The following is a 13124-nucleotide window of genomic DNA, read 5'->3' as shown; positions in this document are numbered from 1 at the left end:
ATTTTTATTTATTATATTCTCTATTTGTAATATGAACCTACAGTGTAATTTGTAAGCAATCTAAAGTGAGAAAAAGTAGTCAAAATTTGTGTCTGAATAGCAGTGGAGTAGAATTGTACAGTAAGAGACAATGGAAATACTACAAGTACAGTACATCAGTAGATTCACTTAGTTGCTTTTTTCCTCTGGGCATTTCAAATCTTCTAAAGAAACAGGTGAACATTTGAGAGCCAAAAATCACTCCAGAATGTCAAAATAATCCATATTCATAAAAGTGTTCACTAGATTGATATCCCTTCTCAAAATAACTTTCTACCCAAATAACATTTTTGTAGTCTTCATCTTGTCGCGTCTGAATGACGTCAGCGAGACGTTTTCCATCATGGCGGCGGAAGGCGGTGAGGAGATGAGCGGCAACGGGGAGCTCGAGGAGTCTTCAGGTTAGTTTGATTAACGTGTGTGAATTTTACAAAATATGGGTGTTAGCCGTTTCGCAAGCACTGCTGTGCTCTGCTTTCATGTGCAGGGGTTTGAAGTAAAGGCTCCGACTGGAACTGTTTTGAGGGCGAGCGTGGGAAGCTAGGCTAGGCTAACGTGAATTCAGCTACACAATGTATCTGTGAACCAACTTTAACCAACTTTAACGAACCTTCCTGTGTTTAACAAAGGCGTTTATCACCGTCCGCCTCAAACTAGTTGAATTACGTCTACAACAGCTCAGCTCTTTCTCTAAATGAATGAATGAATCCAACATTTAATTCTGAATTTGTTGGATGTTTCAGCCATGAGTGGATCACTAGCTGCAAGCAGTAGATAGTTTACATTCATGTTTGACTGGTTTGACTGCTCTGTGTTAAAAAGATTTATCTTATATACAGTCAGTCACACCACACTGTATTTAGATTTAAGCATATTTTAAAGTCAGAGCAGTGTTTTAATTCTTATTCATTGATGTACTTTATCAGCTTCTTTTGTATTATGATGTGTGTGTTTGCAAATGCGTTGGTGTTTCATACATGGTTGTTGTTGTTGACCTGTTGCATCCATTTGGCCAACGGCCAAATCAGTTTTCTAAGTAGCTTTGACTTGCAATTGCGTGCATTCAACCTCCCAAACAAACAAACAAGAGCATGTCTTACTGCTACAACAGAGGTGCTTCAGATATTTTGAGAGCAAGGAAATGTTTTTTCACTGTTTTCTGACACCGTGTGTGTAACATTTCAAATTCAGAATCAGGTTGCTCCAGGACAAGAGATCATTTCAGGTCACAGATTATAAAAAAAAAGAAATGTCCAGCATTAAGGGAAAACATCTTGAGGTGTAAAATGATCTTATAATGCAGATTTACCTGAGTTACTAAACTTTTGATCTTCTCCCCTCTTTAGCCATGGAGGCTTATGAGGTTCCTGCACCGCCTCCAATTGAGATGGCTGAGATGTCAGAAGAGAACGGCAGTTCTGCCGCGGTCTCTGAGGCTCCTGTGGACCCCGACCCTTCTTCCTTTTCCATGCCTCCAGCTGTAGAGGACGAGGAGGGGGAACTGCCTGCTGACTTTGAGCGTCTGTGGAAGGCTGCCCATGACAATCCTCAAGACTTCACCAGCTGGACTGACCTGCTGCAATACTGTGAGCAAGAGGTATGTGGAGAGACAGAGGACAGCCAAGTGGTGTTTAGATTTTAAAAAAAAAACAGACCGTGTTTGGTCAGGAAGCTTGCTGTAGCCTCATGCGACTTAAATGTTCTCTCCCCTATTCAGAGTCATGTCACTGCATCACGTAGAGCGCTGGTGGCCTTCCTCGCTCGCTACCCTCTCTGCTACGGCTACTGGAAGAAATTTGCTGATCTAGAGCGCCGCGCAGGGTACAACAATAAAGCAGAGGAGGTAAAACAGGAGCAAGAGTTTACAGTTCTACATTCCATCTTCTTTCCCACACCATTATGAAGTGAATTAAAGAAGTGATTTGTGTTGTTTTTATGAGCTCATGTGAATCCTCACAGTGTGTTGTGTTAGGTGTGTGTTCAGGGTCTCGAGGCAATTCCTCTGAGTGTAGATCTGTGGATCCACTACATCAATCTTTTGCTGGGAACACTGGACATGAACCTGCCCGAGTCGCCCCAGCGGATTCGCCGGTAGACAAACATTCTCACTCATACATGTACATTTAAGACTCATTGTTGTAATTTTTATCTTTTTAAAAAAGCAGAATGGTTTGAACTGATTTCACCTTGATTTAGCCTCCTCATACATGCAAAATTTGTGTTGTGCTGCGAGAACACTGTTTGTTCACCACAGTTTACAGTGAACTAGGTCTCCAGCACTGAGCAAGAGCCCAGTTAGCATTTGGTTCCTAATAAAACTGAAGGGAAAATAACGGATAATGGAAATAAGCGAGTAATCAAGAGCCAAAGTTCCTTTATATTTAGTAAATTGTTTTGTTTTAAACCCATTTCCCTTTATAAATAGCCACCTAAATCATTTTTAGGATAGGTTTGCTGGAGTTGATAGTAGATAAACTGCACTATTAACTTTATAGTACAGAATATGCAGAAAGTTTTTCATGTTTTAATGGTTTTCTAATCTCAACCCGCAGAGTGTTTGAGGATGCGGTTCTGGCAGCAGGCCTGGACTTCCACTCAGACCGGCTTTGGGATCTGTATGTTGAGTGGGAGAAAGAGCAGGGGAACATGAGAAATGCAGCAGCCGTCCTGGACAGAGTCCTCAAAGTCCCCACCCAGCTCTACAACACGCACTATGACAAGTAAGACCACACTTGTTCTAACTCCCAATTTTGTTCAGTAATCAGTCTTTTCAGCTGTTCTAAACTATGCTTCTTCTGTTTGGAGACATGAAAGTCATGATCTGATGTCTCGTATTCCACCATGCAAAATGTTTTCATTAGGTCTTTTTAGCTTTTTTTTAAAATTATTTTTAAAGGGGAACATTAAATTGACACACTGTTGTAATCTTTTGAATATTCTTCTCCTACTTGAACACCTCCTCTGTCTTTCTCAGCCTGTGCTTTTTTCATGAATCTCATTTTGTGTTCGGCTCTGTCCACCCTCCTGCCCTCTGTCAGGTTCAAGGAGCACCTGAACAGCCATGAGCCCAAAGAGGTGCTTTCCCCAGAGGAGTACGAGGAGCTGAGGACATTGTGCCGTCAGAGCCAGAAGGCAGAGCGCGCTGAACAGGCCCAGGACGAGGAGGAGGAGAGGCCGCCGGGGGAGGAGGAGCCCGCCACACCAGAGGGCACAGACACAGTGAGTTAAGATTTCGCTAGTTTTCACTCAACCCCGAGAGGAATTTAGTCGTTGGTTTTTCATCATTTTTACTCTCTGTGTTCAGGAGGAACTGATGCAGAAGATTAGGGAACAAGTGCTGGTTCGCAGGGACAAAGTTTACCAGGACAACGAGGGAGAGGTCCGCAAGAGATGGCACTTTGAAGACTCTGTGAGTTTTGTTTTTCCTTTTCAATGCACTTCAGTTATTATATTTTTTTTTATTCTTGCGCTTTTCTTCTCTCTGTCATCCATTTATGATCTTTCTATGCTTTTAGAGACTTTAAACCAAAGTATGACATCAGAATTATTTTCTAAGCAATGTGTTGTGATTCTAGGGCTGGGTGCTTTTTTTGTTTTTTTTTTTTTTTTTTTTGGATTAACATTGCTACATCAAAATCACATCTGATTTCCCCTCTCTTTCTCTGTCCATCATCCAGATCAAGCGGCCCTACTTCCACGTCAAGTCACTCGACCGCCTCCAGCTGAGAGCCTGGCACTCCTACCTGGATTGGGAGATCGCTCAGCTGAACAAGGATACCAACGACCCCAGTCAAGGTGACAACAGACATTATGATGATATTGTCTGTTGTCACCTTTGTCTCTGTGCTTTCATGAATCTGCGTCAACATCTGAAAGCATCTCCAGTTTTGACACCACTGTCTCTCACTAGATCCAAACCAGGCAGCCACAGAGGGGTCAGAGGTCACGGCTCAGCCTCAGGAGGTGTCAGAAGATGCTGCAGTTGCCCATGATGACCACAGGGTTCGCATCCTCTTTGAACGTTGCCTGATCGCCTGCGCTCTGTATGAGGAGTTCTGGACCAGGGTAAGAAAAAATGTGTGTGTGAATGTGTGTGGCCCATATATAGAAGAAGCATAGAAGAGCATATTTATGTGTGTGCATGTATCCTCGAAAGCCTGAAGATTGGATTAAAAAGAGAAGTTTGTGTGCGTGTGTGTATGATGCATGATATCCACTTAACGGGTGTGTGTGTGTGCGGCATTCAGTTTATTCAGTACCTGGAGCCGCAGAGTGTGGACGAGGCCCGAGCTGTTTACAAGCGAGCCTGTGAGATCCACCTGGCATACAAACCCAACATCCACATGCAGTGGGCCACCTTCGAGGAGAGGCATGGTACGACTCTTTTCTTTGAAATGTAAAATATCTTATGCTCTATGACTTTAGATATTTTACATTTGTTTTCCACATTTTGTAGCCACCACACTCATGAAAACTCCTTCATCAGGTGATTTAACTGAGGCTCGGCGAGTGCTGGAGGCCCTGGAGAAAAAACTGCCAGGGCTGGCAGTGGTCCGTCTCCGCAGGGCCGCTCTGGAGAGACGAGCAGGCCATTTGGACCAATCGGAGGCCTTGCTGCGGGAGGCGGTAGCCGAATCCAAAGAGAAGCCCACGTTACACGCTTTCTACTCCATCAAACTGGCTCGTCTGCTGCTGAAACTGGGCAGGAACCCCAGCAAAGCCCGCAGAGTTTTACAGGAGGCGCTGGAGATAAGTCCGGTAGGATAATTAACACACAACCACAGTAACACCCACAAATATTTTAGCCACTAATATCAATGCAGGCTTTTGATCCACCCCCCCCCCCCTTTATTTAAAAAAAAAAAAACTTTAAAAGTTAAAGAATGAGAATATAGTTGTGCTCTAACAATCTGTTTTGTTACACAACTTGCATATCAGTGGCTGAAATTTATTTTTGATTTTGTCACAGCCAGCTTTCAGACTGTCCATCAGCCACACTCAGTTTGCAGGAGGCTTTGTCTATTCATAGTACAACCTGCTGCATTATTTTTTATTTCATATATATATATATATATATTATTATATTATCCTGGATGATGAAATAAAAAGCCAAAACAAGACACACACAACTCTCATTTTTAATGGCCTCTCTTTCCCTCAGGATAATGATAAACTGCACTTGAACCTGTTGGAGCTGGAGGTGTCAGGGGATCCCTGGGCCTCAGCTGAGGCGGTGCAGGAGTGTGTGACGCGAGCTCTGGCAGCTCCTCTTGCTCCGCACACCAAGATCCTCTTCTCACAGAGAGGCCTGCAGTTCGCAGAGGACTACAGCAACTCTGTCCAGAGGTCAGCTTTCAACACGAGTCTTCTGATTGGCAAATATTTTAAATCCAGCCGGTCATGTAAACCCTGATGACACCTAACAAAGCGTTCATCTTCTTTGACCTGACTGTTGTTCTTCATCGTCTCTGTCCTTTGCAGTGTGCTGTCTGTCTATGAGGAGCACCAGAAACTGCTGAAGGAGCTCGGTGGAACAAAGAGAGGAGCAGAAAACGGGTGAGAGGGGGAAAAGCATCTGATAAAGCTCAGAAGAAATCCCAATAACCAGACAAATGTGCAGCAGTACATTGAGGCTTTTATTTTATAGAGAGAATTGATTGAAAACTGGCCAACGTGTTCGCTTCACTTTGCTGTTGATCTGGCGTTTGATCTGCAGGGACGAGGATTCAGAGAAACTGAGCAAAAGCGAGGATGGCTCTGCTGTTGCTGGTTCCACACAAGTCCCACCTACCATGCCTCATGTCCCCATCACCACGCCCCCTCCTCCCATGATGGGCACCGACATGAGCGCACAGGCTGGCTACGGGGGATACGGCAGCTGGTACCAGGTAGGAGATAGATTTTGATGCAGACAGCAAAATTGTAAAAATAAAATTTGATCGTTTGGATGAAAGATCTGTAAACGAAACAAATTTTTTTAATGATCTAAAGAACAGCTGGGGGTGGGGTGAGGTGAGTGCACTGTGACAAAGAACAGTTCCAGATGTTCTGTGTACCTTACATCCTGTCTGCTGTGATTCATTTCCAGCAACCGCAGTACGGCAGCTACGGCTACCAGAACACCTGGAACTACAACCAGGGTTACTATCCTCCCAGCTAAAGAGAACAACCAGTGATTTTGGCACCAAAAGACCACAGGAAGCAGTTTGACCCAGGATGACTCGTCAGCTGAACGACAAACTGAAGTACCTGGTCCTGCCGGTCTAATCCTGCTAAAATAAATCCCAGCATCCTTTCCTCTCCGTCCTTCCTCTGAGTTACCTCACTGTCCTGGATTCATGAAAATAAGAGGTTGGAGTTGAGCTCTTTTAACATGTCGTGTCATTTCAGTGTTGAGTCTGAGGGACAGGTGGGAAGATGGTGAAAGGAAAACAGTGGCGGTTATTTTCAGTACATCGGTGTCTCTGCATTTTAATCAGAACTATTTTTGTATTTGTTTGCAAGCCGACCCCTTTGCTCGTGTTTTAAAATTATCCAGTTTATCCGCAACTTTACTGGTAATGTATGATTGATATTTTGTACCATTCCACACAATAGGCTGTTTGTTTTTTTCTAATGTATATAAAGGTGTTTTATAGTGTGTCACAACAGATCTGTTTTTTTGTTTTTGTTTTGTCTCTGTGATACTCGTTAACTGTGAAACTAAAACTTTAGGCTTGTGTGTCCTGCTTTGAATCTAATCCCCAAAACTAACCACATGATGTTGGGAGTCGGTTTTGATGAGATTTCAGTTTAATGTTGTGTCAATCTCACTTTTAAAATCAATCCTCTGAATTTGGCCAATGCTAATACAGAACACCACCAAACAAAAAGAGGGTTACATAAGTGATTTTCATAAAATCCAGCCCACCATCGTAATTCTCCAATTCAACTTTATTGTAAGTAGATTCTTGGTGATTATGTAGACATAACTATCAATATATTTTAACTTATAAAAAAAAAACTGGCAAAGTAGAATGTCACAAAATCAGGAAGATCGTGGGGATTAAATTTAAGGCCCTTTCAGAACCAATCGAGAAGGTCTCGTGCTTGCTATGTAAGGATCAGGTTAAAACTGCAACGATTTTGTTCTGTATCATTTTTGTGAAATGTGTTGCTGAAACCATGAGCGGTGCTCCTTGAAGCAGTATCAGTTAGAAGCCAGCTACCTTCACTTTGTTCTTGATCGGTGAAAGTCACTGTCAAGCTCATCGCACGCACCAGTGTACAGCCCGTGAAATAAGCCCAGAATGACCAGGGGCATTCAGATGGTCTTGAATATACAAACCATTTTCCTTCTAACTTGTTCATACCTTCATTTTAAGAGCTGTTACACATTGTCTGAACACAGCCTGGTTTAGTTCAGTTAGCTGGCTTACTGAGTGATACTGAAAAGCGGTGGCTCTGTTCCTGGATCTGTTTGTTTCTGGTATCTCTGGTGGTGATGCAGTGGAAGTGGTGAGGTAGGCTCACAGAGCAGATCCTCCTGATCTCACTTTTTGGCAACAACCAGCACAGCTGAAGGCACCAAACCTAAAAAGACAGAGGAAAGTTGTAAAAAAAAAAAAAAAAAGGTTAGATGTAGCCTGTAGGTGTCTAACATGTGAGCATATTTCCTACAGAGGGTAATCCACTGAGAGAAAGTGAGTTCTTTCAATGACAAATTTAGGTTTACAGTACTGGACAACATGGTAACTACAATCCACGATTACAGAGAGTCAACATTATAAACTTATTTCTTTAAAAAACTGTTATCACATTTATGTAATCCACATGTTTACACATGGTGTAAACATGATCTGTGTCTGGATATGGCGATAGGGGGCAGCAGTAGTGAACCATACAGGAAATGCCCAGAGAGAGATAGAGAAAGGGAGTATATATATCACACCCCTGGATTTGAACCACAGACATTTTGGTTTACATGGCACATGTCTTAGCACCTCAGCCATAGTTTCTTTTCCAAACTGCAAAGACATCTCCATAACATGTCTTTACATGTGATCACACTTTTTACGTGCCTTGCACTAACATACTCAGACTCCTGCATTTGTCCACTACATCCTGTCAATGCTATATGATGTGACGCATAGCTTCTCTGAATCTCACCATGTGCTCTCTACTCAAATACTGTTCCATGGACCAGTGCTCACCCAGCTCTTTCAGGGGCTTCTCCATGTCCAGTTCAGTGTAGACGTGACGGGGGTAGGGCGACAGCAGTGTGAAGTCCTGACCCTCTGGTGTGTTGCCGTTCATCTGCACGTAGACGCGCACTGCTGCTAGAGGCTCTTGGGCCTTGAAGACTGTAGTGATGGTTGAACCGTCCAGCAGACGTACCTATGAAGACCGGAGGTGAAGTGGAAGAGTCAGGAAGCAGCGAGTGGAGGAGAAATGACATGGGCAATGAGTAAGTCATCTTTAAATTTTACAGTTTAATGGCAATTTTTTATTTCATTAAAAAATGTATTTATCAGTGTCAGTTTGTCTCCCATTCAAAAATATGTTTAAACTGGTGATGAGTCCTAAATTATTTGTGCTATTTTAGAAGGGCCAAACTTATTCTGTCTGATCTATTCATTGACTACACGGGTTAGACAAGAAGACAAAAGATGCAAAACAAGTATGACTGAAGGCTATACCTGTATCCTGGACTCATCATACTCCTTCTTAGTGGGTGGAGGACCCTGACTGGTGGGTGATGAGGGGCTGGGCTGGGCAGGCTGGGACGATGCAGCTGTGCTGGGGGGTCCTCCACCTCCAAACTAGACAGGGGAAATCATCTAAGTTACTGGTTCGAACAGATGCAGTAACAGAATGAAATGAGAAGTGAACAAGACAATGGGTAAACTGAAATACAGCAATGGCAGGTACCTTTTGCGCTCTCTCCTCTCTGTCTCGTGCTATCTTCTCTTTAACTCTTTGCCTGAATAAAGACAAGCAACACAATAGCATTAAGATCAATGGATTTGCAACCTATGGCAGTTTAGTCAAGATGCCTAATCCTTTTTTATTTCATTTTCATTTGTAATCCGTATCTTATTTTTGGTCTTAGCCTCTAAGTTTCTTATCTGATACAGTACCACAAGATTCCCACCTCCATTTTACAGTAGGCAGAGTGAACAGGATGGCATTCAACCAAGTATAGTGGGAGCATTTTATTTTGTACTTGAGACCTGCTGTGATTTGTAAGCCTGGTTCCAGTCGACTGAATTACGGCCCACACATTTGACTCTTTTCAACAACTCGTAAACAATAAAGAATAATAATGTAAAAATTAAACAGTATTTCAGTCTGATGATCCAGCTGGTATTTCTTTTTTCTGTTAAACTTTGCTTTTGACCTGCTGTCATGAAAATATTTTAAAGAAGTGGAAACATCATTGGATCATTTAGGTATTTTATCATTTTATTACAGCTTAAACATAATAAACTAGTTCATGTCATGTGTACAGAGACAATAACCATTACCTGAATGTACTTTCCCTCGTTAAAGAGATGTGTTTTAATAAAGACCTTACCTTGCCAGTTTGTCCTCCATCTTCTCTCTCCTGCGCTGATCAGCTAGCTTCTTCATATCGTCATCCTGCAGTTTTTGGCGGATCTGCTGCAGCTCTTGGCCCTGCTTCCTCCGTTGCTTCTCTCTCTCCACCTCTTCAGCCCGCTCTCGCTCTCTTCTCTCCGCCTGCTTCATCCGCATCAGCTCCTCTAACCTGAAAAAGAGACACAGACACAGACCTCAGCTTACTTACAACAGGCTCAGGCTTTATCAATTTCTGCCTGTTCAATATCTCTAACAAAGAGTATTCCCACATCATTCTTAACAAATTAACTCCCTTGGGCTACATTGTTGTAGACAAATGACCAATACACTAAATCTGTGTCATCAGTAAATCTATGTGTGCACTCCGACCTCTTAACTTGCTCACGTTTCTCCTCCTCTGTCAGTGGCCGCTTTGCACTCTCTTTGTTCTCACTGTAGCTGCTGTCTTCACCTGCTGCCTCTGAAGCCAAAGCAAATGGACATGAGAAAGTGGAAGAAAAAGAAATAGAAGAAAAGAGAAAGGACTGTTGCATGGTAGTGAAAAACCTACACAACCACAAACCTCAAAACCTCAGTAAGAAAACCCAATGATACACAGAAGGAAAGAGACAGAAACTAACCAGCAGACAACATATTACAGTCACTGTAAATAAACACTGCCACTTAATTCTTACTAAAGCTAAATTAGAGATTTTATCTCAACTTCAGGTGAAAATTACATGTTCTGGAACAAGCGACTGAAGGATGTGGGCCATATGGATAAAATCCTCTGTTGTAAGAATGTGTCATCATATTGCTCGTCCCTAGGTGACTTTTATGGTGGTGTCTGACATGTTGCCCAGGGGAATCAGGGGAATTCCTGCCCCAAAAAAGTACAACAGGCAGTGACCTTCAGCTGTGTCGCCTAGTGTCGGCTGTTCTGTGCTGGACTCGCTGCCTGCTGGTCCCCCCAGAACGTCTTCCACAGGCGGCACATAGGGCTCATTGATGTCAGGGTCATTTTCATGTTCCATTAACCTGAGGAAAGCACATCACGAACTGTTGTGATTAACAGAATCAGAAATAAGCTGGAGAATGGGAAGCACTGTGTGGCTTTGTAGAGAGATATGGGAGTGGTGATAGGTGGCACTGGGCTGTTAAACACCAGTATGTTTATTCCTGTGTCTGTCAGACTCACCAGTCCATGGCTTGTTCTATCCCCTGGTTCCCTGTGTAGGCCACTGCCTTTTCCCTGAAAACACAAACAGAACAGGGCAAACAGGGTTATCGCTAAGGCAGAAAGTTTTACTTTCACTTGAAATCAGTCTCATATCTGGAAACCGTATTAACCAGGATCAGTTTTTGGATGTGGTGTCACTCACGCTCTGTTTCTGTCGAAGCCCATCTCCAGCAGGCTCTCTAGTGTTGTTAGCTCTGCCATTTTGACCTGAAACAGATTGCGTGCACACCAGTACATTAACAACAGATTCGTTACTGTCATTTTGCTGTACAGTTACACTACTGTAATGGAAGGTAAGTCACAACAACGCAAGCTTTAGCAAACTTTAAATCGACACAACAGCTCATGATTTTTCTTTGGCTCAGCTACATGGCCACTGAAACAAGAATATAACACTACGTTAACAAATATTAGCATTTACTTGAAAAGCAGCCTGACAAAACACTTGTTTACTTTTCGCAGCTATTCCATATCACAGCCAACGTTATGCTGAGTGCTAAAATTAGCATTAATGTGGCTAACGTTCAAATTGCGAAAGCTAGCTGGGAAGCCTCGCTGGCTAGCGCAATTAAAAACGGTCCGGAACTCGCACACGCTCTCCATCACTTTATCTGTTAATGTTTATTTGTGACTTGTACGTTAAGGCACACGGAAATGTAATTTTATGTCTCACATAAGAAATATCAGCTAATATACTCGTGAAGACAATGTTAGTTAGCTACTCACACATCAGCCAACACCGCTTCAGCAGTACGGGAGCTCAGATGGGTCAAAAAGCACAGCACGAGAATAGCGGATTTTTGTTGTTGTTGTTATTTATTAACTCCTTCTCTTTGGGGATATTTTAGAAATAGTTACAGAAATCATTATTTAATTAACCTAAACATCCCTCTCAGCCACAATAGAACCTTGCTAACCCTCTACCAACACATTCACAATCCATATACATCCAACTTCCTCCTATTTCTACTTATGATGCAAGTTCTTATGGGCTCATCTGAGGTCTGCATGGATTACATGAGCAGGTGTAACGTGCCAGATGGTGTCTGCTTTTGGCTGCTCTTCGTCCTGTATGATTGAATCCCATCCTCATGTTCAAACAGGATGCAATTTTTTTGAGTTTTATGAGCAGGTTGGGTCTGTTACATATTTACAGTAAGTGTAATGATTAATTTTTCTTTCTCTCCCCCACATAGTCTTAAGTAGCCCTCATTCACGAGTCTGCCATTACTCAGGGGCAGTCTCTGTCAGCTCACATCTGTCTAACTTTTTTTCTCTTATAAAAGTATGCCCACTATGTGTTTTTTTCTCTCCTATCTTCTATATGTTTGTTTCACCTGCTTTTCCATTTCTCTCTCAGAATTAATGACTGAAGTCAACCTCATGTCCAGTATTTACTTGGTGAGTATGAACTTTTCATATACTTTTCAATGTGACTGGTGAACTGAAAATTAGTAATCAAAGAAAATGTGTTACTTCATCATCCATTAGTCACTTTGCATTTAAGTTGTAGACTATGGGACATAGATGAGACAATGTTTTGTATTTTGTATTGATATTTTATATTATTATAAAATTTTTACTGTTCTACCGACCTTGCCAGCAACCTGACCACTAGTCCTTGAGAGTGCATTCACTTCCACTGAACAGTGAAACCTAAATCATAGATCACACTTTGAGCAATTTTGCTATTTGAAATGAACTGAATGGTTATAAAGAGAGGCACAAAATGGCTCTAGAGGAAATTTATGAAATGAGTGAAAACTGAATTGAGCTCCAAATGCTTACTGATGGAGTTACTGGTTGCCAGGCAACAAGCGTGTGTTCATTCTGTAAATTTGGTTGTTGGATGTTTGAAATGAATCTGCACAGCTGTGAAACAACTTTTCATATTTCATTTCAATAACTCAGTAGTTCTTCGTCCTCAAGATCATTACACCCTTTTCACCTGTCCATGAACCACAACAGCTATTGTCAAGGGGGAATCTTAAGATTGACTGAAATATTATCTGTTTAGGATGTAAAAGGTCACAAATGCCTGTTGATTTGACATTGAAGGAGTCTTTGATCATAAACGCATTAATTTTAATATGAGTGCAGAGATTCATGATATAGAGTCCCTAAATGCACTTTCAATGGAATTACCTGGTTAAAAAAAAAAAAAAAAAAAAAAAAAAAACTGGGCACACTAAAAGGATATAACAGGGGTGAAGGTCTCTTTAGTCTACCCTTAAACTGCTTTATGACTCTGTTTTTTTACAGAAGGAGAGGGTTAAGGGTCAAAGTT

At 42.1% G+C, this 13124-nt stretch overlaps 2 protein-coding genes across 3 annotated transcripts; one reads left to right on the top strand and one right to left on the bottom strand.

The window, feature by feature from the left end:
* Positions 1 to 352: 352 nt before the first annotated feature.
* On the top strand, positions 353 to 6689 carry si:ch211-114c17.1 (pre-mRNA-processing factor 39). The gene is made up of 15 exons (XM_041048140.1): positions 353 to 440; positions 1386 to 1636; positions 1757 to 1882; positions 2012 to 2130; positions 2592 to 2759; positions 3078 to 3258; positions 3344 to 3448; positions 3717 to 3834; positions 3950 to 4104; positions 4287 to 4413; positions 4526 to 4797; positions 5201 to 5385; positions 5521 to 5595; positions 5756 to 5927; positions 6128 to 6689. Exons 1-15 carry the CDS (start codon positions 383 to 385, stop codon positions 6197 to 6199), a joined length of 2184 nt encoding a protein of 727 aa, XP_040904074.1. The 5' UTR covers positions 353 to 382; the 3' UTR covers positions 6200 to 6689.
* Positions 6690 to 6957: 268 nt separating this feature from the next.
* ubxn1 (UBX domain protein 1) lies at positions 6958 to 11708 on the bottom strand. 2 transcript variants are annotated; one of them, XM_041048141.1, is made up of 10 exons: positions 11564 to 11708; positions 10980 to 11044; positions 10796 to 10849; positions 10508 to 10635; positions 9988 to 10078; positions 9596 to 9787; positions 8950 to 9001; positions 8718 to 8840; positions 8232 to 8415; positions 6958 to 7611 (listed from the first exon to the last, which is right to left on the bottom strand). In XM_041048141.1, exons 2-10 carry the CDS (start codon positions 11036 to 11038, stop codon positions 7571 to 7573), a joined length of 924 nt encoding a protein of 307 aa, XP_040904075.1. In that variant the 5' UTR covers positions 11039 to 11044; positions 11564 to 11708; the 3' UTR covers positions 6958 to 7570. The 2 variants fall into 2 exon arrangements, with proteins under 2 accessions (XP_040904075.1, XP_040904076.1); XM_041048142.1 differs by lacking the exon at positions 11564 to 11708 and adding an exon at positions 11259 to 11277.
* Positions 11709 to 13124: the final 1416 nt, after the last annotated feature.

This window comes from Toxotes jaculatrix, chromosome 10 (assembly GCF_017976425.1).
Source record: "Toxotes jaculatrix isolate fToxJac2 chromosome 10, fToxJac2.pri, whole genome shotgun sequence".
Lineage (NCBI taxonomy): Eukaryota > Metazoa > Chordata > Actinopteri > Toxotidae > Toxotes > Toxotes jaculatrix.
The sequence above is the reverse complement of the archived record's forward strand: the minus strand, read 5'-3'. Positions and strand labels throughout refer to the sequence as shown.

Excerpts from the sequence above, each read along its gene's own strand:
- si:ch211-114c17.1 (XM_041048140.1), top strand. The coding sequence starts at position 383 with ATGGCGGCGGAAGGCGGTGAGGAGATGAGCGGCAACGGGGAGCTCGAG. Across the intron at positions 3,449-3,716 it reads GATGGCACTTTGAAGACTCT|ATCAAGCGGCCCTACTTCCA; the intron begins GTGAGTTTTGTT and ends TCCATCATCCAG. Across the intron at positions 5,928-6,127 it reads GATACGGCAGCTGGTACCAG|CAACCGCAGTACGGCAGCTA; the intron begins GTAGGAGATAGA and ends ATTCATTTCCAG.
- ubxn1 (XM_041048141.1), bottom strand. The coding sequence starts at position 11,038 with ATGGCAGAGCTAACAACACTAGAGAGCCTGCTGGAGATGGGCTTCGAC. Across the intron at positions 9,788-9,987 it reads AAACGTGAGCAAGTTAAGAG|GTTAGAGGAGCTGATGCGGA; the intron begins GTCGGAGTGCAC and ends TCTCTTTTTCAG. Across the intron at positions 8,416-8,717 it reads ATGATGAGTCCAGGATACAG|GTACGTCTGCTGGACGGTTC; the intron begins GTATAGCCTTCA and ends CGGTCTTCATAG.